Source organism: Symphodus melops (assembly GCF_947650265.1).
Source record: "Symphodus melops genome assembly, chromosome: 10".
Taxonomy (NCBI): domain Eukaryota; kingdom Metazoa; phylum Chordata; class Actinopteri; order Labriformes; family Labridae; genus Symphodus; species Symphodus melops.
The window spans coordinates 2,068,960-2,093,083 of NC_136700.1; the positions used below are offsets into that span (position 1 = coordinate 2,068,960).

Sequence of the window (24,124 nt, forward strand, 5' to 3'; positions counted from 1 at the left end):
ATGCTTTTTTTTCACATTTTAGTGCTTTGTCCAACAGTTACAACATCCTTTCCCATCTCTTTCTGCCTCGTCCTCGTCTCAACCTTTTCTCTGTCCCCTCGTTGCTCCTCTCTATCCTGCCCCTCTTCTTCTGTGGTGATCCTGACAGAGACTTCCTGCTTTTGGATGTCATCCTGAGGGGCCACAGGGTTGTCATGGGAACCGTCCTCACAGATGGACGAGGAAGGGGAGGGGGCAGGCTGTGGTGTTGGTACAGCGTTAAAGGTGATGAAGCCGATGAGGATGACCACCAGCGAGACCAGGTAGAGTCCAGAGAACTGAGGCGGGACAGAGAGGTTACAGGTTTGATTTTATTATTCTGGGAAGTTTATTCTGTTATAATTCATCATAATTATCTGCTGACACGTTCAACTTAAATCTTAAATCCCAAAAACTTTTTTTTTCTGGCCACTTGGGGGCAGCAATAACAAACAAACACAACAATGACACAATCTCTCGTATGATAATACCTCAGTAACTTTTCATGAGATATCTCCGAGTCATAGAAACATCCACATTCAGGTGGAGTTGTGTTTACGTCCATGATGGTGGCCTAGTGGTTAGTGTGTGAGCCTCGTGTACACAGACTACAGTCCTCAAAGAGGTCTGGCCCTGAGACCAGAGTCAGTCTTGCAGAAGTCTTGTAATCATTCATCAACACTGCAGCCTCGGTTTAACAATCAGCAGGTCACCATGACCTTCAGACGGGTTGGGATGAAGGAATAGTGTTGAAGTGTTAAAGAGTGTGTGTGTGTGTGTGTGTGTGTGTGTGTGTTCACACACTGCCTTTGGCTCACCTCTGACTTTAAAAATGATTGATAATTTCCTGATAGTCCTGATCGCTGTAGTGGTTTTTCAAACATTGATCACATTGGGGTTGATGGTGACTATATTCAGTCAAACTTTATTTATAAAGCACCTTTCAGACAAGTTCAATTTCAGTTCTAAGTGCTTCACAGGGGAGAAAGGTGATTTGTTGCTCATGGGACAAATTAAAAATAAAGAGTTGACCAATCAGGGCGGATCTGTGCGTGTGTCCGCTCACCTTGTACTGGAAGAGGAAGATACCACAGAAGAGGCTGAAGAGGTCGGCAGTGAGCATGGAGAGGTTGACGGAGGTGGCGCTGCTCAGCTTCATCACGATCGGCATACAGCTGTACAGAGCATACATACACAACCCAAAGGCAGCGAACAGGAGCCCTGAGAGGACAGACAGAATCAAGTCAGGGAAACTTTGTTATTCAGCTTAATAACCTAAGTCTGCTAAGATTGAAGATTTATAAAGCATATGGTTTAGGAGTCGCCAGTTTATTTGTTCTCAAATGAAAACTACTGGCTGATTGTGAACAAAATGATCTGGATTTAATGTGAGATATAGCCTATTAATTAACTAGCTGGGGTGGCAGTGGCTCAGTGGCAGAGTGGGTCGTCTCTGAACTGGACGGTCGGGGGTTGGATCCCCAGCTCCAAATGTTTCTGTGGTACAGTGGATGAACACCTACCGACTTGCCAGCTCCACTTGATGTTTGCAACTTCGTCCCGTTCCAGGATCACCCTATGGAAGGAGAAATACATAAATCACAAGTCAGGTAAAGTGATGTCAAAAGATTCATGAGGATGATGGGACCCACATGAACATGCTTACATCTGAATAGTGCTGATGACTGTGCTGAACAGGCCGACCATGCCCAGAAACTCCACCCTGCTCAGGTTCTTCACTGTGTACTCCTGACACACGTTAGACACAGCGTACAGCACGGCACTGATCAGCACCAAGCCGTCTCCCAACAAGATGTTTGAGGCTGAGGAGAGGAAGGGGAAACTTTGGACTTTTCCTTTAACGCACCCAGAGATATTTTACTTTTTAAACCGAACCCTTCTACTCCCTGACCCTCTCTGATTGAGGGATTACTTCAGGACATTTATCAGACTTTGCACACTTTCCTTTGCAGCCATAAAAAAGATTTACGACATCTTATGTGTATAGTGATACGTAAAATGTTCATAATTCTCCTTATGGCTTCATAAACACTCTGTGAGCTCTTACTGGAGCCCTGGTCTCGTCCAGACAGCAGGTCGGCTCCCACCATGGCTCCCACCCCGAGGAGACAGATGCAGACGGCTACAAAGTGGACCAGCCTGTAGCGTGCCTTCAAAAACAAGCGGGACAGAATCATCAGGACTGGGACCACAAAGCAGTCCAGCAGCTGGAGACGGAAACAAAACCAGAAGCATGTTTTAACATTTAATATAAAATATTAAGAGTATGCACATTTCATTTCACAACAAAACTAATTATTTAAAATTATTTTTAATCAAATGAATGACACAAGCTGAAACATTTTATAAGGTTTCTTATAAATAAGGAGAAATCTGTGCTTCACTGACATGAAACTTGACATAGCTCCCCAATTAGATCAGTTCTTTTTAAACTCTAACAATGACACCCACAAATTAACAACCAGCACCCACCTGAACACTGGTGAGGGTGGTGTACTGGTATGCTTTAACCACAGCGTAGTTGGCTTCCACGTCCACCAGGCCCAGCAGGAGGTACTTCCACCAGCGCTGCTTCAGAATCTGTAAGATATTTTCATCCCCTACGTTTTAAAGGGGGAGCACAGTTTGTTTCAACACAAAGCCTGAGTCAGTGAATCACTGCTTTCATCCGTCATTTCTGCATGATCATTTGAATATCAGGAGAGCTCCAAATGAATTTTCCCCAAACAAAAATCTTCTTATATCATCTGTAAGTATTGGCATAGTTAAAATAATGGCTTTCTTGACTCAATTGTAAGTTGTATTTGTGTGCACGCCTGTCGACAGAGGACGTAATCAGACACTTAAATTACATTTTGTCAACATACTGGGGGTCAAAGAATAGACCATTATCTTTAAGTACAGTTCAAGGAACTCATGTAAAGAACAAATTCCTGTAAGTGTTGGACACTTAATTCAGAATATACTGTGTTTGTAGCTATGTACATATAGGGGACGTGTAAATGAGCCTGTATTTGCTTCATGCTCATGTGAAGGAGCCTAAAGTCAAACCTAGCATTGCTCTCACTGTACATCACACTTTTACCTGATTTGATTAGAATTTAAGCATAAGATTTCAAATTTGCATGTAAACAATCCTCATAGCTACAAATAAGTCATGACACGTATTATCTCAGGTGTTAAGAGATAGATGGTTACCTGTTCTGCAGATCAGCATGGTGGTGTAGGTGGCACACAGCAAAGTGTAGTTCAGGAGACTCTGCAGCATCGGCGTGTTCACGTGGAAGTGTGTGGCCAGGTACTGAGAGGAGACCGCCGTCCCACAGACGAGAACAGCCAGGCCCTGACCCATCGCCAACGTCTTGGCCAAGTGCCTGAGGGAAGCAAATCTTTAAAAAATATTTCAATATTCTTAATAGCTAAATTAAATTAAACGGGGGAAAATGTCTCACAAAAGAAGTTTTATTCAAAAATGAGAAATTTGATAACACTCGTATCGATATGAAAACAAGGAGGTGGGAAAGTTTGCCTGGCACATAAACAAAAACTACTTGTTTTATTCTGGCTTTGTTAAAAAGTTTTTTAAAAAAAAAATATTTTACCTTGACTGAAAAGGTAAAACGTATATATAGTTTTACTATGTTTTAAATTTAATATCTTGTTGAAGCCTTTTTTTGTTCTGTTCTTTGTCTTAGTGCTCAACCAATACAACCCTTCTGATCAGCAGGCCTTGTGTAAATGATCTGTACATGACCAACCAATAACATGCAAGGCCTCAGTAAAGTAACAGTCCTCAGAACAGACTGACTTTTTACCATAAATAAAAACTTTAAGATTAATTTCTTTCATCTGTTCACTTACCAGGTGAAAACTTCCTTGGCATTGAATTTCCTGATCCTCATCATGAATCCCCTGCTTTGGTTCTCATCGTCCACGTCCCTTAAAGTCTCTTCTGAAGCTTTGGTATCCATGTCTTCACTCGGCCGATGGAGCAATCCTCTGAATTTAAACTGCTGCAAGCTTTTAACTTCTTCACTTTTACATTTCAAGAGCTGAATGATTAACTGAGTCAGAGGACAAAGATTAATCTTTGTCTTATCTGTGTGAGTGTGAATAATGTGTTGAACAGCCTGCAGCACTTAGAGATAAGAACTGAAAGAGACTTTTTAAAGGAGTCATCAAGGTGCCTCTTCTTGTCTTCACTCTCATTCGTTATCTGTTGATGAGATAAAAACTCATTTTGGAGGAAAAGTGCTTCATCATCGCGGTTTTTTCCCCCTCAGAAAAGGTAGTCAGAAATAATGACATTAATTAAAACACTGATTATTATCTGTGTCATCTCAGTGACAAGACAAATGAATTATTAATATTTAGAGATTTACTGTGGGGATATATTTATTTATTTTTCTTTTTTCATCCACGTGATTTATTTGTAATTAATTCAGTTGAAAACTGTGCCAATTTGAAGATCATTTTGGTGTGAAAAACAAGAACATATACATCTCAGTGTGAAGTCACCATGACCTAATCCTGAGCGAGCGCGTGTTCTCGCGAGAATCCGCGAGGTGATAAGTTGAAGAAACATGGCGACGTCTAATTTGTTAAAGGTAAGAAGCTCTTGAATATATCATATTCCCATATGGGTGTGCAGATTTTTAAGGTATTTACAGTCACATACTTTTGTGTGTATATTCATACTGTTTGGTCCATTTAACACGAACACAGGTGACGTGAATTAATACAACAGATATGTCTGAAGTCACTGTCACCACCGTTGTCGTTATCCGGTGTTTTTTCTGAGTCTAATTTCTTAAAAACACAAGATATCTTCAAAACGAAACGACAGCTTTTCTGCTCGGATGACTTTGAACCAAAACCCGTGCAGATCCGAGATCAGACCTGGTCCTCTGCAGACCCGGATCAGACCCTCAGAACGACCCTGCAGAGCTCTCAGACACAGGACAGCCTTTACAACTGTCAACTTATTCATGCTTTTTGTTGCTAATGTGCAAATACTGCATTGGTATTGATAGATAATTAAACGGCCATCAAAGCGAGCTGCGCTCAACATGAACGTCGGCTCTGCACGTGCGCAAAGAAAACAGCTGATTGGCTGCACAGTAAAGGTCTCATATGAACACCATTAGCCTTTTGAAATATGTCATTCAGTCTTTGGTAAGGTAGCTGCCATAAGGCTTCAACGACAGGTAGCGTTGACAGGAGGTCCGCCCACCTGCAGGTGACGTCACAGAAGTGCAGGTGCGCAGACATCAACACATGTCCTGCAAAAGATTAATCCACTAATGTACTCAATGTGTATGAAAGCAGTGTTAGAGTCATTTTTCTACAACCATGATCCATGTCTCACCTCTCTGGGGGGGAGGGGGGGGGGGGGACAGTGAAACCCCTCATAGACCTGAAGCATTTCCAGCTGCACGACTGATTTGTATAAGAAATGACATTTTTAGCACATTTAACCTTAAAGTATTCATCGACTCTTTATCTGGATAAATCAGCAAAACAATTATGAAAATCACAATTTTAAACCAAGAAAAAAACCTTCCTAACTTATTGTTATTAGACACATGTAAAATGTTGATATATGAGATTCTAACTTAGTTTGTCTTTATTCTTCATGACATCACTTCCTGGTGCTTTTTTTGAATCCTTCCTGTGTGTGTGCCCGTGTCTCCCATCCAGAACAAAGGGTCCCTGCAGTTTGAGGACAAGTGGGATCTGATGCGGCCCATCGTTCTCAAGCTGCTGAGACAAGAGGCCGTCACCAAGCAACAGTGGTTCGACTTGTTCTCGTAAGAGATACCCCTCTGCTCCACGTCCTGTCTTTCTGTCTTATCTAACAAAGTGGTGTGCGACTCGCTGCATTACTCAGACCGTTGGATGACAAAACACGCAGCGTACTATTTTGGAGCATTTCAGCTGATGGGTTTACGTTTCTTCCAGCAGCTGTTGTTCTTCACTTTATCCCCACAAAATGTCATAAATGTGGAGATGAGCCTGCTGGATTTGCTCCACTCATAAACCCAGAGAGAGAGAAGGGTCTCATGTCCGTTCTTTAAATGTCACACTTGTCTTTTCCTGCTTCACATAAATCTACTTTTGTTCGAGTCATTTATGGAAGTGTAGTTTATCATTGTTGTTTAAAACAGACAAGGCGGCCAAATTTCAGTCTTGGTACCTTTTTATTTAGCTCAAAGCTGTGATTGCGTGGGACTCTTCTGAGTTTAGCCTAAGTGAAGAGGATCATTGTTGCTATCCAACATTTAAAACAAGCTGTCAACATATTATCCAAACTCAAGGGTAGAAGGTACAGATTAAAAACCCTTCAATTAATGTGTAATAAGTATTGTTTACTAACCCCAACATCTCAAACAAAGAGCGGATAGCAGAGTAAAAGTGGTCAATAGGAGAAGTTTGTGATTTCTGCTTTTGGCTTTGAGGAAGAAGAGGAAGAGAGAGAGAGAAAAGATTTACATTTTCGTGTAATAACTTCTCCAAATGGTGAACAGTGAGGTGGCTTAGTGGTTTGTGTGCACGCTTCATGTACGGAGGCGTGCACACTGGGTGGCCCAGTTTGAATCTGACGCATGTTTCCTCCCCACTCGCTCTTTCAACCTTTAAAACATGTGACAGGAATATTCTTTAAAGCTTGAAGGACTTTGCACGAACTACATTTTTGGTGCGAAAAAATATCAGAGAAAATGTTGAATCGTATTTGTTCCCGAGCAAGACCACATTTAAAAAAAAAAAAAAAAAAGTATGAATGTCAAATGTGTTGTTCTGTGAAGTGTAACGAACGTCACATAAACCTGCTCTCGCTCGTTATTAGAACTTTTTTTGTGACGTTGTTTTTCCGCCTGCTCTCCAGAGATGTCCACGCTGTTTGTTTATGGGATGATAAAGGACCTGCCAAGATCCACCAAGCCCTCAAAGAGGACATCTTAGATTTCATCAAACAAGCACAGAATGTGAGTATAGTGTGTTTGGATCACTCCCAGTTTCAAGTTTCTTCGTTGTTTTCGTCTGTCTGTTTTTATAAATACGGCCCATTGACCTTCATCTGAAGGTTCTTCCACACGCTGATGTCTGAACAAGCTAACCTTCCAGCTAACTCACATCCCTGTAACACACACAACATGACACAGTCCGATAAACATGGAGGCCTCAGCAGCACTCTGTGTTTCTGTCGTTCAGTGCCGCCATCTGTTGGATAAGTTCAGATACAGCTACAGTTGTTTACATAAGAGAAAGTGATTAAAAAAATCTCCGATAATAAACGTTATCATGATCCATAAAGTCATTAGTCGTGTCCCAGAGAAGCTGTGTTCTTCTTCTACCTTGCATGCGTTCATGAGTTAAGCTCCTCTTCTGTTGTCATGGCAGCGGGTGCTGAGCCACCAGGACGACACGGCGCTGCTCAAGGCCTACATCGTGGAGTGGAGGAAGTTCTTCACCCAGTGCGACATCCTCCCGAAACCCTTCTGCCAGCTGGAGATCACGCTGATGGGCAAACAGGGGAGCAACAAGAAGACGAACGTGGAGGACAGCATCGTGCGCAAGGTGAGAGGAAACGAGTATTACAAATCACAACGAAGAAAAAAAGAGAGAAGCTGTTGATCTATACGAAGGAAGAAGAGCCAGATAACGATGGAGGGAAAACATCACATTTGTAAAACTGTACTGAAATATAAATCGGACTTGGCTGGTCTTAAGATGTCAGAAATCAGGGAGTCACTTTTTTTCATTCAAAGTCGATGCGGTGCTTTTGTTGTACGTTCATTCCCCCCCCCCCCCGCTGTCTTTTATAGCTGATGCTCGACACGTGGAACGAGTCGATCTTTTCCAACATTAAGAGCCGCCTTCAGGACAGCGCCATGAAGCTGGTGCATGCCGAGCGGCAGGGGGAGGCTTTCGATTCTCAGCTCGTTATAGGCGTACGAGAGTCTTACGGTAAGAGAAGCCACTGAAGGATAATCACCAGTGATATGTATGTAAACGCTACGCTTTATTGCCTCCTTATGAAATGTAAATGTGTTTGACTCAAAGTGCTGCACACAAACAGGATGAACAAAAACACTAGAAACGATATATTGTTTAATTACGGTATATAATTGCCGCCGTTCTACCTCAAACTAAAATAAGTTAACGAGCATGTTCCCCGTTCTTCTGTCCTGTCAGTGAACCTGTGCTCGAACCCAGAGGACAAGTTGCAGATCTACAGAGACAACTTTGAGAAGGCGTACCTGGACTCCACGGAGAGGTTTTACCGAACACAAGCGCCGTCCTACCTGCAGCAGAATGGCGTCCAGAACTACATGAAATATGTAAGCCTCAAATGAGAGTGACGTGTGCAGCAGAAGGATGCATTTACACATGGGGAAGATTACAGCTGAGTAATACTCTGCCTCATTAACAGCTTCAACTTGATCATATTAAAAAAAAAATGGAAGACTGCATGTTTCTGTAGAGCAAACATTTAATCAACCCTTCTCTATTCTTTGTTCAACACAGCCTCCTTATTACAGCGTTCACATCTTTGTGAACAGATGTGAGGAGAACACGTGTGTGTGTGTGTGTGTGTGTGTGTGTGTAACCTGATGTTCACGTGTGTTTCCCTGCAGGCTGATACAAAGCTGAGAGAAGAGGAGAAGAGAGCGCTCAGATATTTAGAGACACGTCGTGAATGTAACTCTGTTCAAGCAGTAGGTGGTTTTGTTATATTTCATGTTTTTCAGTTTCTTGCTAAATGACTTCACAAGTCATTCTTAGTTGAATTTTCTGCATATTATTTTTTTTTTGAATGTGTTGTGTGTCCTTATTTTGGAGCCTTTGCTTTGTGTCGATGCTTGCAGCTTATGGAGTGTTGTGTAAACGCTCTGGTTACCTCCTTCAAAGAGACAATCCTCGCCGAGTGTCCTGGGATGATCAAACGAAATGAAACGGACAGTGAGTACTGCTGCACTGTCGTCTAATCGATCACATTTGATCCAAATTAACTGTGATGCATCGGCTGCATCTAAGAAGTGTTAGTAAGGGGTCTCGTCAGCTGTAGATGTGAACTGCCTCTTCACATCCTCCTGTAAAGTCCCTGAGTGTTGGATTTAAGGAACGTGCTTCTTCTTCCATGTGTGGCGTTGATTTTCGTCCCTCTTCCCGCAGGGCTGCACCTCATGTTTTCTTTAATGGACAAAGTCCCCAGTGGGATCGAACCAATGCTGAAAGACCTGGAAGAACATATCCTCAATGCTGGACTCGCAGACATGGTGGCTGCTGCTGAGACTATCACTACTGTACGTGCACAATCACACCTTTTCAACTTCTGGTTTCCGTTTGTCCTCAGCCTCCTCTTCATGATTTCAGAGAAACGCTTTTTATTCACCCTGTAAAGAATGGACATGATGGCCCAGCGGTTATGTAGTGGACCCAATGTACGGGAGCTATAGTCCTTGTCACAGCGACTGCTGGTTTGATTTGGACTTTTTCTCTCCTCCCAGCATTTCCTGTCTCTTTTCAGCTTCCTGTTCAATAAAGAAAAAACCCCAAAATATAACTTTAAAAAAAAACCAATAAACTTTGATTTTACTGCTGGAAATTAAAAAATTTGTGACGACATAACAGGCAACAATTTTTGGGTTGAAAAGTCATGAGTGAGGACATGAAGTATGAGATAAATAATGCAGGGTAACTGTGTGTATGTGTGTGTGTCCAGGACTCCGAGAAGTACGTGGAGCAGTTGTTGACTTTGTTTAACCGCTTCAGTAAGCTCGTGAAGGAGGCCTTTCAGGACGACCCTCGCTTCCTCACAGCAAGAGACAAGGTCTGTTCTTCCCACCTACTCAAATCACTGCACGTGTCGATGTATCACGAACATATCGGGACTGTTTCCTGTTTCCCCTCAGGCTTATAAAGCTGTCGTCAACGACGCCACAATCTTTAAACTGGAGCTGCCTTTGAAACAGAAAGGGTGAGTGGACTGATTCGTTGATGTGATATGACGCATTACTTCATTTAGTCACGACTATGTGCACTTTTTCTTTTCTTTTTTTAAACATCTGTGTGTTTGTATCCAACCAACCAACCATCTAGTGTGGGTATGAAAACCCAGCCTGAGTCAAAGTGTCCTGAGCTGCTAGCAAACTACTGTGATATGCTGCTGAGGAAAACTCCTCTAAGCAAGAAACTCACCTCGGAGGAAATCGAGCTGAAACTCAAAGAAGTGGTGAGTTTCTGTCCTGAGTCACTTTTCATACCAGCTATTTTCCCTCCGACCTCTGACCCCTGTCCTCTCCCATAATAACTTGTTCTGCTTTGTCTTTCTTTGCAGCTCTTGGTGTTGAAGTACGTGCAGAATAAAGACGTGTTCATGCGTTACCACAAAGCCCACCTGACCAGACGTCTCATTCTGGACATTTCTGCAGACAGCGAGATTGAAGAGAACATGGTGGAGTGGCTGAGGGTGAGTAAGGGTTTCTTTGTCAGACGCTCAAATAAGAGCTGTGCTTCGAATCAAAGACAGCCGGCAGTAGATCCGTACATACACTCCTTAAAAGGTTTAAGACAGCCGTCTCTTTACTGGATGAAACACAAGATGGCTCTATAAGTTCTGACTCTATTAGGTCCATAAACAAGATTTAAATATAACAGAAGTGAAAGTTAGAAAAACACAGATGTGTGTTAGAAGACGAGGAGCAGAGAGCTGCTTCACACTGCAAGCCTCAATGCACACTTCAGATTATTACTTCACATTTCTTTTTCAATTTAGGACAGGTCATGTTCGAGAATTAGATCCTGTTCCGTGTTTGATGGTTTCCGTGGAAACCTTTGTTTGTTTGTTCAGGAAGTAGGAATGCCTGCAGATTATGTGAACAAGCTGGCCAGGATGTTTCAGGACATCAAGGTCTCAGAGGACCTCAACCAGGTCTTTAAGGAGGTCCACAAACACAACAGGCTGGCCCTGCCAGGTACTCCACACACACACACACACACACACACACACACACACACACACACACACACACACACACACACACACACACACACACACACAGTCTCAGTTATAAAGCAAAGTGTTTAAAGATAAAAGACGGTGTTTTCTAAAATACTCTCCCTCCCTCCCTCGGCTCTCCAGCGGACAGTGTAAACATTAAGATCCTGAACGCAGGCGCTTGGTCGAGAAGCAGTGAGAAAGTGTTCGTCTCTCTCCCCACCGAGCTGGAGGATCTGATCCCTGAGGTGGAAGACTTCTACAAGAGAAATCATAGCGGTCGCAAACTCCACTGGCATCACCTCATGTCCAATGGCATCGTGAGTACGGTGTAACGTAAACGATCGAGGGTTCCTCCTGCAACAACAAAAAAACACATCTGTCCCCTGAATCTCTGCTCTCTCGTATCTGATCCTCTCTTCAATGATTCTTCTGAGTCCATGTGACTTTGTTTTCTTTATGTTTCTTGTTTTAACCCGGCTGAAAAACTCATTTCTCAGATGCCGTAAGAAACTTGAAGTTGGACGTCTCCTGAACTTCAACTTCCTAAAATTCCTTCTTACTTTTCTTTGCTGCCTTTTAAATGTATTCTTTAAAGTAGTTGTGAGGCTTCAAAACTAAAACAGGACACTCGTCTTTGTTTCGTCCTCCTCTCCGCTCAGATCACCTTTAAAAACGAGGTTGGACAGTACGACCTGGAGGTGACGACGTTCCAGCTGGCCGTGCTGTTCGCCTGGAACCAGAGACCCAGAGAGAGAATAACCTTCGAGAACCTGAAACTAGCCACAGAGCTGCCAGACGCAGAGCTACGCCGAACACTTTGGGTCAGATTCACATATTTCCATAACTTTATTTAAATGAAACTATTAAGTGTGGGATGGAAAGTATTCTAATGTGCGGTGACTGGATACTTGCTTGGCAGCGTACATTATGATGTTTCAAATCTTCTCTCCTCTTCGTGCAGTCTCTGGTGGCCTTCCCCAAGCTGAAGAGACAGGTGTTGTCTTATGACCCTTCAGTCAGCTCCCCCAAAGACTTCACAGACAGCACGCTCTTCTACGTCAACCAGGAGTTCTCACTCATGTAAGTTACTGTGAATACATCCAAGAGAAAAATGTTCGATACTCTCTGTCTGGATTTTTCTGAAAGCTGCTTAAATGGGAAGAACTAAATCATTTCTAAACTTGTATTAAAGGAGCAACTTGTCACTCTGACCCCTAGTGGTTAAAATGGGTACTGCAGTACAAGCTCTAAACATCCCCCCTCCTCTCTGGAGTGGATGGTCACACAGGTCAGCATGTGGTGGACACTGTAGCTTCAGTGTTTAGCCAGCTCTGCATGTGGTGGACACTGTAGCTTCAGTGTTTAGCCAGCTCTGCATGTAGAGACACTGTAGCTTCAGTGTTTAGCCAGCTCTGCATGTGGTGGACACTGTAGCTTCAGTGTTTAGCCAGCTCTGCATGTAGAGACACTGTAGCTTCAGTGTTTAGCCAGCTCTGCATGTGGTGGACACTGTAGCTTCAGTGTTTAGCCAGCTCTGCCTGTGGTGGACACTGTAGCTTCAGTGTTTAGCCAGCTCTGCATGGGTCTGTAAAGCTTTCTGCGTTCTAACCTCTCTCCATGTTTCATCTCCAACATTGATCCTAGTTTGAGCAGCTTTCTGCTGCTGGAGCTTATTAGAAACATGCAGAGGCTTCTTAGCTCGGGTACAATCACTTCTATCTGAAGCAGTTCCACTGCCCGCTTCCATCGCTGCAACACCTGTTCACCTGATAACTGCTCTCATATCTGGTAAACCCACAGGTGGTGATGAACTGATGCCGCTCCATAAAACACTGTGAAGCGGAAAACATTTTGGATATTGATCCACCTTGTGTTTTTGTATCCTCTTTCAGAAAAAACTCGAAGGTCCAGAAGCGCGGAAAGATCAATCTGATTGGCCGACTGCAGCTGACCACAGAGCGGATGAGAGAGGAGGAGAACGAAGGAATCGTTCAGCTTAGAATACTCAGAACTCAGGTACAGAAACACGAGCCTCACGAGGATCTGCTGAACTTTAAAAGAATTAAAAAAACTTTTTAAAGATTTTATTGTAACATGAAGAAGCATGATTTCCATATAAGCATTAAGTAGTTATGTCCTTGCTTTAAATAATCATCCGCAGTCTGGTGTGTGAAGTGAGAATCTTCTCACACAGATTTTCTCTTTGTTTCATATTTCTAGATTTGTGCTGTAATAATCCGTCCATCATGACTCAGTGAGAAATAACTGTCGTGTGAAACAAAAGAAGGAAACTGTGCCGTCAGCTGTAGCTAGCTATTAGCGGTCTGAAATGAATGTATTAAGCTTTTTAAGTCGGGAATAATCAAATCCTTTTATGTCCTTTTTAAGAGCACCGTAGATGAGCCTCCTCGGTGTCTCCCTGTAGTCCATGCAAACAGTCTCCATGTTGTTTGTTTTTCTTGTGCAGGAGGCCATCATTCAAATCATGAAGATGAGGAAGAGGATTAGCAACGCACAGCTGCAGACCGAGCTGGTGGAGATCCTGAAGAACATGTTTCTGCCCCAGAAGAAGATGATCAAGGAGCAGATCGAGTGGCTCATCGAGCATAAGTACATAAAGAGGGACGAGACTGACATCAACACCTTCATCTACATGGCCTAGGCGAGCAGGGAGGGAGGGAGCACTTTCTTGCTCTGGTTTTTTTTACTCCTGGCCCAACAAGACCAGCGCTTTAATTAAAAACCTCTAAAGGGACAGAGAGGACGAAGAAAAGGAAGCGTGCGAGGCAAACGATGGTGATGATACAAAAGGGAGTGAGAGGGGAGCTTCTCCAGCAGAGGTTTGGATGGTGTTTTGTGTTTGTGAGACACAAAGTGAGTGATTGGAGTGTCTTTATCAAAGCGTAGATTCGAGTCATCGGAGTGTGTTGTTTGTCTCTGCTGCTGTCTCGTGTCAATCAGAGGAGAGAGGGACTGCACAGTGTGCCATTTTCCTGCAGCTCAGAAGAAAAATTATAGGGACATGATTCAATTAAATACTTCCTGCCTTACTTTCATCAGCAAACAGACTGCAAAAGAGAAGGAGGCGTATTGAGGATGGAGAGGAGGACAAATGTTACAAGTAGATATCAAACCTTTGCTTTCACTAAATGCCACATCTGCCATCTTGACAGCAGCCATTGTGCATCCCTTCTACTTTACACCTTGTCTTGTTTTTGAACTGGGAACGCGAAAATCTGCAAGTGAGAGCCGCCGTTCAGGAGGCGCGGACATGGACGGAGAGAGAATACTTAAAAGTACCGAGGAGTATTTTGCCAAACTGTGTGTGTGTGTGTGTGTGTGTGTGTGTGTGTGTGGGGATGTGTGTGTGTATCTTTTAGATGTGTGTATGTGTGCACAAAAGCATGCTGCTTCATGATTTCTGTTTGTTTGCTGTTCACTGGAGGATCTGTCACACTTTGTTGTTGTTGTTGTTTCTATGAATGATTCAGGCGAGCCACCATTTAAATCCTGTTATTTCATGTTTTTTTTTTTTATTTTGTCCCCTGTGGAAGGTTCAGTTTGTAAACAGGTCAAACGTAATGTCTGGAGACCCCTGTGTGTGTGTGTGTGTGTGTGTGTGTGTGTGTGTGTGTGTGTGTGTGTGTGCGTGTGTGTGCGTGTGTGTGTGTGTGGGTTAATCATCGATCTGTGAACTATTTATTTTGTGCGTAAAAACCAGTGCTATGAACATTGTGAGATTAAAAACCTGTTGAATCTTTGAAAGAGGGAAACATCGAGAGCTGTGAGCAGGTACCGACATGTATGCCAGAAAAAAACAAAAACAAACCAAGACAGTAAGTTAGTTCTTTTTTGAGTCTCAAACTACAGATATCAGTCTTTAAGATTTAAACGAATGCGCTCCTCGTTTCTCAACATGCATATCCAACAGGCACCATCCGTGGAGGTTTCATTGTTTTGACGATGATAGCTATTTGAATTTCCTCTGTGGTTGTTATTATCAGTCACTGTAAAGAAGCTATATACACTACTCATTTTTAAAAAACGATTTTTTTGATGTCTTCATTGTGGAGGAGGACAGTGGATAGTGTCAGAGACGGGGATGAAGAGCTGTGTGGAGTCTAGTCTAGATCCTGCTGTAGTCTGTTAACCCTTGACTCGCTGGAGCTCGGGCTCTGTGTCCTGCTCAGACGGACAGGAGGACTCACTCCTGGGTCACATGGAACATCAGTAGCTGCTTCTCAGTACAGATGTGTTTTTTTTTACAGACTTAAGTTTTTTTTTTTTTTTTTTTTTAAAGTTGCTCTTTGGTGGTTTTCTGTGTGGGAGAAACTGTTGCTTAGTATGATGTGGGAAAGAGCGTGTTAACTTATTATAGACAAATCTGTGTATGTGTCAATAAATAAGTGAAAAGATTTCAGCACAGAAATACCAAAGATGAATTTGGAAGTAATTCACAAAAATAAAATCTACTTTTAATAATAAAACACCCAAACATACCCGTAGTGTTATTTCAAAATAAGGAAAAACATCCTGAAAACTCACTATGGGACAAATCACTTTTTGACAGAGTGTGCAAAAGTGTAGAAAATGATGCTGCTGCCTTTTTTTCCACAGCTTTAATTCATCTGATTATTGGTCAACTCTGAATCCTCCAGTGTGGCAAAATACGGTTGTTGTTTTTGTTGTTGTTGTTTTTTTAAAATGTGGTTATAAGGAAGTTGATAAGTGGTGTTGGAGTGATTCCTCGAGCGGTTGAGTTGAGGCCTGAAGTCGTATCAGTATTCAGAGAGTTCGGGGTGTTTGGCTGTTCTACTTTTAATGAATGAGATTAATAAAAAACATTTTCCGATGCACTCGGAGCACTCGGAACAAAAACACTGTATGTTAAAAAACGAGTCCACCTCATTCCCATTAGTATTGATTTCTTTCCCTCTTATGATTTCTTTAACCATGAACTCCTGTGATCAGTGAGGAAAGAACTAAAGAACAGTGAATGTGTGGGATTGATTTATTTTCCATATTCTATATTTATGAAGAATTTTACTTTGTTGGTTAAAATATTTCTCTTTTCATATTTCTATTTGGCTAAACGTTTTCCTCTTGTACACTGATAGAGCTGACAGTATTTATTTAATGCTACTCTCTCCTCTGTTTTAGTTCTAGACAAAAAAAAAAACATAACTGCAGTTTGTCAGAATGAGTTTTTCACTTCCTGTTAGTATGAGACATGGATCGGCAATAATCAGATTTACGTTAAACACATCGACTCTTTTCTGAATGCAGGGACATTTAAAAAAAAAAAAAAAAAAGTTTGCCTTGTTATAAATAAAACAAACTGCTCTTATTCATCATATTATGCAGTTAAAGTCTTTATGCACAGTGAAGCTCGCTTGTGACTCTTTTTTAACTTTAAAATATCCTCATCATATTTATGGTCCTTTATCAACTTTAAGTTGTGTGATTTTTTTTTTTTTAGTTTTCTTCATCAGATTTCATCAAAACGTTATCATGTTATTTTCTATCCAACCAGTTTTATTTAATGGAGATGCTAATTGTTTTCTGCCGTCTCTTAATTATTTAGAATGAAGCTTAAAGTTGAACCCAGACATTGGCTAAATGTGCGACTTCTGTTGTTCGAACCACAAAATCATCCAAATAGATAGAGGCAAGTTTGAGATCTTCTTTGTTACCTGATTGGTCAAGCACTTCTTTGAGCTGTCAACAATCACAGAAACTCTGTTTGAAAGGAAATCAATGAGCTCAAACATAAAGGTGTTAGAGTGACAGGTTATCTGTTTCCTATCCGTTGATGCATAAGGGTGCAGAATATTTAAAATACCTCAGAATCGAAAACATCGATGTGCACAGGTCATTAATAAGTGATTCACTGCACAACTGGTTCATATCGTCTTCAGTAATACTTTTAGCCAGAGCAGTATCCACAAACAGAACATAAATGTTAACATTTTATAGTTTTGACCACAAACAAAGGTGTCACTTCCCTCCTTCAGAACATTTGTTTAAATATGAATAATAATATGTTGATTCCTTTTATACATTATTCATTTTAAATCCCATCATTCAAGTGTTCAATGTGTATTCTTTTGATCAATAATCAGTATGAGCTTGTGAAACTAAATAGCTTTTTGTCAGTCATGGTAAGAGGAGATTTGGCCTGTGGATGGTAGTGTACAACCTGCCGTTGTTTTGTTTTTTTCCTCATTTTAACCCCGATTCCCTGCCCATCAGCCTGGCCTACACAGGGGGCAGACCTACCTGTAGCCTTGCATAAATACAAAACTTGAAGTTAACACCATCAGTGACAGTCTAAACTTGCTGAATGTTTGCAACAACACTATCATCAAACTTTGTGTTGTTGGAGTGGAAGGAGGGTGGTTTGACCACCTTCATGTGCTGCGATGTTTTTCTTGTTTTAAATGGTTTAAAAAGTTTACTTGTTTATTTCCCTGCAAAATAAAGACAACTGTTCTGACATATGTTCTGTTTTTCTCCCCTTTCTTTACTTCCAGTCACTGTGAAACAATAAATATACTGTACTAAAGAGAAATGTGATGAATAAAAGGCACTTAGTCTGTATCAAACACGGTATGTTTGTTGAGGCTCGATGGACTAAAGGGGGGCTTTATAGGGATACATAATATTTTTGTTTTTGATATGTGATGCTTCTCAAGCAAACATACCACTTTCATTTAGTCTCCAACAAAAAAACAGATACAATTACAACCTTTGAATACAGAACATTTGCCAACGTATCTCAGTGTTGACAAACACTCAATGGTAGAAACTTGATACAGTGATAAAGTCTTGTAAAACGGCTTGTCACTTTCAAGGGTCAGTGAGGTTGAATTCACGAGTGACGTGTCAGTTACAAACGAATGGGTTCAAAGAGCCAGCTCTCTATAAGTGAAGATGGGAGCCGCAGAATGATATGATGATCTCCTATAGCTACGGGTGCTTGTATGCAGAATTTGCTCAATTAAGTTGTCATATCAAGCAGGGTCAACAAACAACCTTCACAGACACCTGAAATTCCAGGCGTGCATCCAGCAGTTCAGTTGAAGGAAAAAAAGGAAGGCTAGTGTGCCTGCTTCTGCATGTCATTGGATGGTTTAAGAGAGTTACAATGTTCTGTAAATGCAATGAAAAAGTGACCACAGCAATTTATTGTTATTAGAAAATGTAAGTTTTACTTTGGAATGGCACTCTGCACTTTATTTATCTTTCCCCTGAAATCCCTCTTTTACTTGTGTGATGTTTTAGTGTGTTTTATGTTGGGTTTTTTTTGTGTGTGTGTTCTGTCTTGTAAATGTTCTGTTTTTATCGTTTTTTATGCTCTCAGGTGCAAGACAAATTCCCCTATAGTGGCAATAAAGGTTTTCATTCATATAAGACAAGTAGTGAACTGAAGAGTCGTTTGGGAGCCGAAAGAGTCGGTATGAGTTTATCTGGCTCACTGGAAAAGAACCTGAACTCCCATCATTAGAGATCAGTGAACAACGTGAGCACGACCCATGTGAGAGCCAAAAATAAAGGAGTGTCGCTTTAAAAGACGCACGTTTTACCTTTTGGGGTCGAAGGGGGGGCATAGTCTTATACCCCTTTCCTTTTTGGTGTTTTTTATTTTGTTTGAATACTGTAATTTTTACTTAATTGAAATTCTACATGTGTTTGTAGCATTTTGTTTGTATAAAAAATTAGTGTTTGTCGGAATATTTCTTGATATTGAAACGTGTATTTCGTAACCTCCCCCCTCCCCCCGTAAAGAAGTGGTCTCGTCCACTCCCCGGAAACCAAGGCGACAGCTAAAAAAACCCCGGCGTGAGAGAAGCGAGTGATTTGTCAGGGGGGAGAGTAGTTTACTACAAAGTAAGTATTTGGAATTATTCAAGTGACTTTATTTCGTTATGATTTGATCATAAAAGCCAAATCATGGTGTAATGTTAATTAGTTGAAGTCGATTCTATGACGTGTGTGTTGACAAACAGGCTAATGCTAGCAGCGTAGCTGAGGCTTCACTAACTGACAAACAAAAGAAGTCACGCAGCATCTACAAATTAAAAATAAATAAAACTAACGGTGTATGCTTTGATTAGAGTTCCTGTTCTATTTAATTGACAGTGAGTTGTGAGAACTGTTCAGGATTATTAGATTAGTTTGCCCGGCACAGTTAGCCGCTCGTTAGTTAGCATCAATGGCAGAGTAACGGTCATCAGGTTTTTATTAAATATTAAAATGTTTACTAAACTGTCTGCTGCCTCTGTGTGGGGACTGCTAAACAACCAGGACACCACTCATCTCTGCTGAATTTAATTTAAAAGGGAATTAGGAGAAATTGACCTCTTAAAATATACATAATTCTTTTGGTAATACGTGACAGACGGTTGTACGTCTCGGTCCAGGTGATGCGTAACCTGGTGACGTCACAGTTACGGTTCACAAAAGATCCGGGTCCGACAAGCAGTTCGGTTCGCTATGGTAAACCCTGATTTTAGGTCTGGGCGATATCATGAATAATCGAACATTTCTTCTCGTTTTACAATTTAATGGTCGATTCTTTTGTTGTTGTTTTTTTGACCCTTCGTTCACTGACATGGTCTCTTCTGTAAATGTGCTCTGTTATTAAAGCTGGGGGTATTTTTTAAAAATATTTAACTTTATTGAATATTTGAAAGTCAAATCATTACTTGAAATGAAATTGAAACATTTCATTTTAAAAGTAGAATTTAATTTCAATAAAAAAGAATTGAATGAATGAATAACTTTCATGTCTTGTTTACATTTTATTTCTTCTTGTTCAGCGTAAGGCAAACTGTGTCCAAACGGTGACTGACGTTGGATCCATGTCCTGGTTTGGACGCGTCGTCGGTCACGTGACTCGACCTTGAATATAATCGACTTGGGCGAGATTACGTCTGTTAGAACTTCTGATTGATGGTTTTGATGAATTGCCCAGCCCTACCCTGAATTTTTTTTTTATTGTTTGTATTGTTCAGCATTACTCAGATGATGAAATAGCTGACCTCTCTCCTAACAGCTGCCAGTACATAATGTCGTTTTGAAAGGACAGCACGTTATCTCGGTCAAATTTGTATTGGAAAGGGTCCTCTGTTGCTAGTTGACCCGCCTTATTCAGCTTTAGTCTGGATAATAATAAATATTTTTATGGCTTCATGGGATATTGAAGTAAACACTTGGCTCTTTTGTAAAAAGGTTTTACACAGAATTTTGCAGATTGTGCTGTAAGAAAGGTTGATTAAGAAATGGTGTTCCTGGTTTTGTTGTGGAATAACTGAAATATAACTTCTGAACTGAACTCCATCCAACACACCTTTTTGGGATGATCTTTAGTGCTGACTCAGCCTGACAAACACCAGCTCGGTGTTGTTGTCACAGCAAGATGTGCTTTGTGGGAAAAAAACCAACCTCTGCCCTCGTTCGTCATGTGAATAATTCCTCTGCTGTTGCCCACACGGGATCATCAAACCAAACATATTAAATATATGTCAACAAATAATCCTTGTACAGCAATATTTTGCCTTAAATAAACCAAACAAATAATAATTCCTTGTAAATGTCTTGACCAGTGAAATGCAAATTGTTTCTGTGACAGTTTTCCTGAACTAGGAGGTTTATGTCATCTTATTACAAGCATGTAAACTCATGGACCTGTCCAGGTCTCTGGGTAATATGTCTATTACAACACCCTGTGTTTTAAAAAAAAAAAATATATATACAAAGTTTCCATTTGAGATCTGCATTTTTTGAATGGTTTGCACATTTTTCTAACTAGAACTTTGTCTTTTCTATTAAAACATATTTACATTGGTTGTTTACATTTCTAGGTAATTTACAACATGTCATCATTCAAAAAGGAAAAAAGTCAGTTTTAACTAATGAGAGAAAGTGAGAATAAAATATTGCTTGTTTTGTCTCTCTGCTCTAGAAACAAGTTGCAAAGACATTTTCACAACAACCGAAACACTGGACAAGTTTGTGAGTACTCACTATGACGATGATGCATCTGAACACTATAACAACCTTCATCTCTTTCCTCTGTCTGGATTCAAGTTTGTCAAAGTGGTTTGCAGTGACCTTTCTTTTTTTTGTTTTGTTTTTTCAGAATCTGAATGGACATGGCAGCCAGAAGCACACGGGTATGCTCTTCACTTGGCTCTTTTTTATTTTGAAATATATTACTGATTATAGACTTCTAGAAGTTTGTGTGCAGGAGGATGAAGATATGTTATCTCTCTGTGAAGATTTCTTTAAATATTTTTTTCCCCTGTGTGTAGCCCAGCTAGTGAAACCAGTGAAAGGCTCAGTGATGCTGGAGAAAAAGAAACGGAAGTTGCCTGACGCAGATGACAATGGGCCGAAATGTAAAATTACCAGGTAAACAGACAGACACACTTTAACTGTGAATTCAAACCTTCTCTCATGGAACAGAATAGAAAACACCTTTTCTACATGTGAAGGCAGAAATGTGTCTGTGACTATTTCAAACACGAGGTAATGCATCGTCTATGTCCTGACAGCACTGAGCACTTTTTCTTTTTAAACCGTGGTGTGTTTTCTGTTTGTTGAGAGCGTGTAAGTAGATGCATGTGGGTGTTATTGTTGCGTTCTGACAGAGAGAAAAGCTCATGTTCATTATTTTCTTAAATCTCTTGAATGATTTCAGATGAACTAAACATTATGTGATGTGAACCCTTGTGTTAGTTTCACTCGACCTCAAATCCGTGGCGCCAGGCCGATCGCTGACAAGCTGTTCTCGGGGAAGAAGTGCCTGACTTGGTTCCACAAGTATGCTGGTGCTGACAAGGTGGTCGGTCCAGAGGCCATGGAGAAGTTCTGTGAAGACATTGGTGTGGAACCAGAGAATGTGAGTGTGCCCGCCTCTTGTCTTCACCTTTAACCTGGATCTGTATTTATCAAGCTTCCCTTTCGTCTGACTGCCTCTCTTGTCTTACAGATTATCATGTTAGTTTTAGCATGGCATCTAGAAGCAGCGAGTATGGGGTTCTTCACAAAAGACGAGTGGCTCAGGGGAATGACGATATTACAGTAAGAACATTTCAGGTTTTTTCATTCAATATGAGATCTTCTCTCAAACTTGATCCTGACAACTAGCTTTGAATAACCAACTTTCTTTTGTTGTGGTGAGACCTGTTTCACTGTAACTGTGTGTTTGTTTAACTTGTGATCCTTTGCCTACTTGCAGGTGTGACTGCACAGAGAGGTTACAAAGCAAGTTGGATTACTTGCGCAATGAGCTCAACGACTCTGTTGTCTTCAAAAACATTTATAGATATGCTTTTGATTTTGCCAGGGTGAGTGTGCGGTTTATTTCTGCTGGATGATTGAACTTCCTCTTGCATTAGTAGATCAAAATGAGCTCAGATTTGAACACCCTGTCTCTCAGGATAAGGACCAAAGGAGTCTGGACATGGACACGGCTAAAGGAATGCTGGCCTTGCTGCTCGGGAGAACATGGCCTCTCTATCCAGTCTTCCATCAGTTCCTGGAGGTAAATCGTTTGTTTACTTCCTGAGTTTAGGTGTAAAGGTTGTTGTTTTAGCTGCCTGTCTGACTGCCCAACACCAATTGATTTCTCCCCCAGCAATCCAAGTACAGGGGCATGAACAAGGACCAGTGGTATAATGTTCTGGAGTTCAGCAGAACCATCAACACAGACCTCAGTAACTACGATGAAGATGGAGCTTGTGAGTATATGAAAAACTCTTAGTTATTTTCTTTTTGTGTGTGTGTTTGTCTAATGAGTTTTCCGTGTGTTGTTTTTGTCTCTTCCTTGAACTTGACACACAGCACTTTAATGTTCTGTTGATTCTTCTTCAGAAGAATCTGTGTCTCCTATAAGATGTGCACCGTTCGCTGAGACGGTTCATTGTTGCCATCAGCTGGTGAAACGTGTCAATGATCTATAAACTTAAACATACTACTCTGAAGGCTTTGCATCATGTACATGTCCAGTGTAAAAAGCTCCTTATTGGTTGTTTATCGTTTGCTGTGGCTATCCTCACTCATGGACTCGGAGGAAATCTCAACTCTCTGCAGAGTAAGGGTTATGTGACACCGGGTGATGCAACATAACTAATATGATCGCCTCCTTCATTTAGACTCCTGCTTCTTTCATCCCCTCAAAGGTCAGCCCTGCAGCGACAGTTTGTGAAATGAGAATCAGATACGGAAAAATCAATCTGCACCAATTTTCACCCTGAACTCCTTTAAAAAAACACAAATTATTTTCTGTTTTCAAAAATCTGTAGCTATGAAAACACATTTATATTTAAAGACTATTTCAAACTGGTGTCATTGCCAGTGAATGAAGACAGTGAGTAATCTTACATTCACACATGCCTATTCAATTTTTACATACCAGTAGTTCTCATGTACCATTGATAAAGATTTATTTGCATTCTGTGCTTCATTATGTCTCAGATGAACTAAGTGGAGGATCTGCTGTCTCTTAACGTGCTCCTCTTGTGTTTTCAGGGCCAGTGCTGCTAGATGAGTTTGTGGAATGGCTGAAGGCTTGGCCCACATCGTAGCGGAGGCCATCACGCCACCGAAAAGGAGGAAATGGGTAGAGACAGAATGCCCATATATGGGAGGAATCTTTTCGATCCTTTCCGAAAGCAAAAACTGCTGTTTCAAAAATACTGACAGACTTTTAACGATTCACACGCACAAATATGGACAACAGAATCATCCCTGTAGACTCTGAGTAACACTGCAACCAAACAGAGATTGTTTCTGTGCATCATCATCCAACGCTGGTCAAAAGGCCTCCTTCTAAGTGAGTAGACTTTTCATAGTCCGTGTGGAGACGAGAAGATGTGGGGGAAACGTCTCCAGATAAGGATACAAAGAAATTAGCTGTTGAATTTGTGTTTTCTTGATGATGATTTTTTTTTCCCCATTTTGTGACTTATTTGTAGATGTTTTCACAGAAATAAAAAGGATATTGAAAATAAGAAGTACAAGCAGTACTCTGTATACTGATTTCACTCCAACAATTGAAGACCTCGTTCCTTC

At 41.1% G+C, this 24,124-nt stretch overlaps 3 protein-coding genes across 3 annotated transcripts; 2 read left to right on the forward strand and 1 right to left on the reverse strand.

The window, feature by feature from the left end:
• Positions 1-4: 4 nt before the first annotated feature.
• On the reverse strand, positions 5-4,206 carry LOC306830106 (solute carrier family 35 member F2-like). The gene is made up of 8 exons (XM_079353361.1): positions 3,901-4,206; positions 3,238-3,413; positions 2,512-2,639; positions 2,087-2,246; positions 1,685-1,841; positions 1,542-1,594; positions 1,085-1,239; positions 5-317 (listed from the first exon to the last, which is right to left on the reverse strand). The coding sequence occupies exons 1-8, from the start codon at positions 4,008-4,010 to the stop codon at positions 12-14; spliced, it is 1,245 nt and encodes a 414-aa protein (XP_079209487.1). The 5' UTR covers positions 4,011-4,206; the 3' UTR covers positions 5-11.
• A 142-nt stretch (positions 4,207-4,348) lies between these two features.
• Positions 4,349-14,868, forward strand: LOC306830101 (cullin-5-like). The gene is made up of 19 exons (XM_079353355.1): positions 4,349-4,646; positions 5,740-5,849; positions 6,926-7,025; positions 7,441-7,617; positions 7,866-8,007; positions 8,236-8,381; positions 8,679-8,759; positions 8,910-9,003; positions 9,217-9,347; positions 9,767-9,874; positions 9,957-10,021; positions 10,144-10,276; positions 10,382-10,513; positions 10,895-11,018; positions 11,186-11,361; positions 11,704-11,865; positions 12,006-12,124; positions 12,937-13,060; positions 13,512-14,868. Exons 1-19 carry the CDS (start codon positions 4,623-4,625, stop codon positions 13,704-13,706), a joined length of 2,343 nt encoding a protein of 780 aa, XP_079209481.1. The 5' UTR covers positions 4,349-4,622; the 3' UTR covers positions 13,707-14,868.
• Positions 14,869-18,825: 3,957 nt separating this feature from the next.
• Positions 18,826-24,066, forward strand: LOC306830284 (DCN1-like protein 5). The gene is made up of 10 exons (XM_079353668.1): positions 18,826-18,934; positions 21,012-21,061; positions 21,189-21,222; positions 21,361-21,460; positions 21,788-21,950; positions 22,041-22,132; positions 22,290-22,398; positions 22,491-22,595; positions 22,689-22,791; positions 23,582-24,066. The coding sequence occupies exons 4-10, from the start codon at positions 21,393-21,395 to the stop codon at positions 23,635-23,637; spliced, it is 696 nt and encodes a 231-aa protein (XP_079209794.1). The 5' UTR covers positions 18,826-18,934; positions 21,012-21,061; positions 21,189-21,222; positions 21,361-21,392; the 3' UTR covers positions 23,638-24,066.
• Positions 24,067-24,124: the final 58 nt, after the last annotated feature.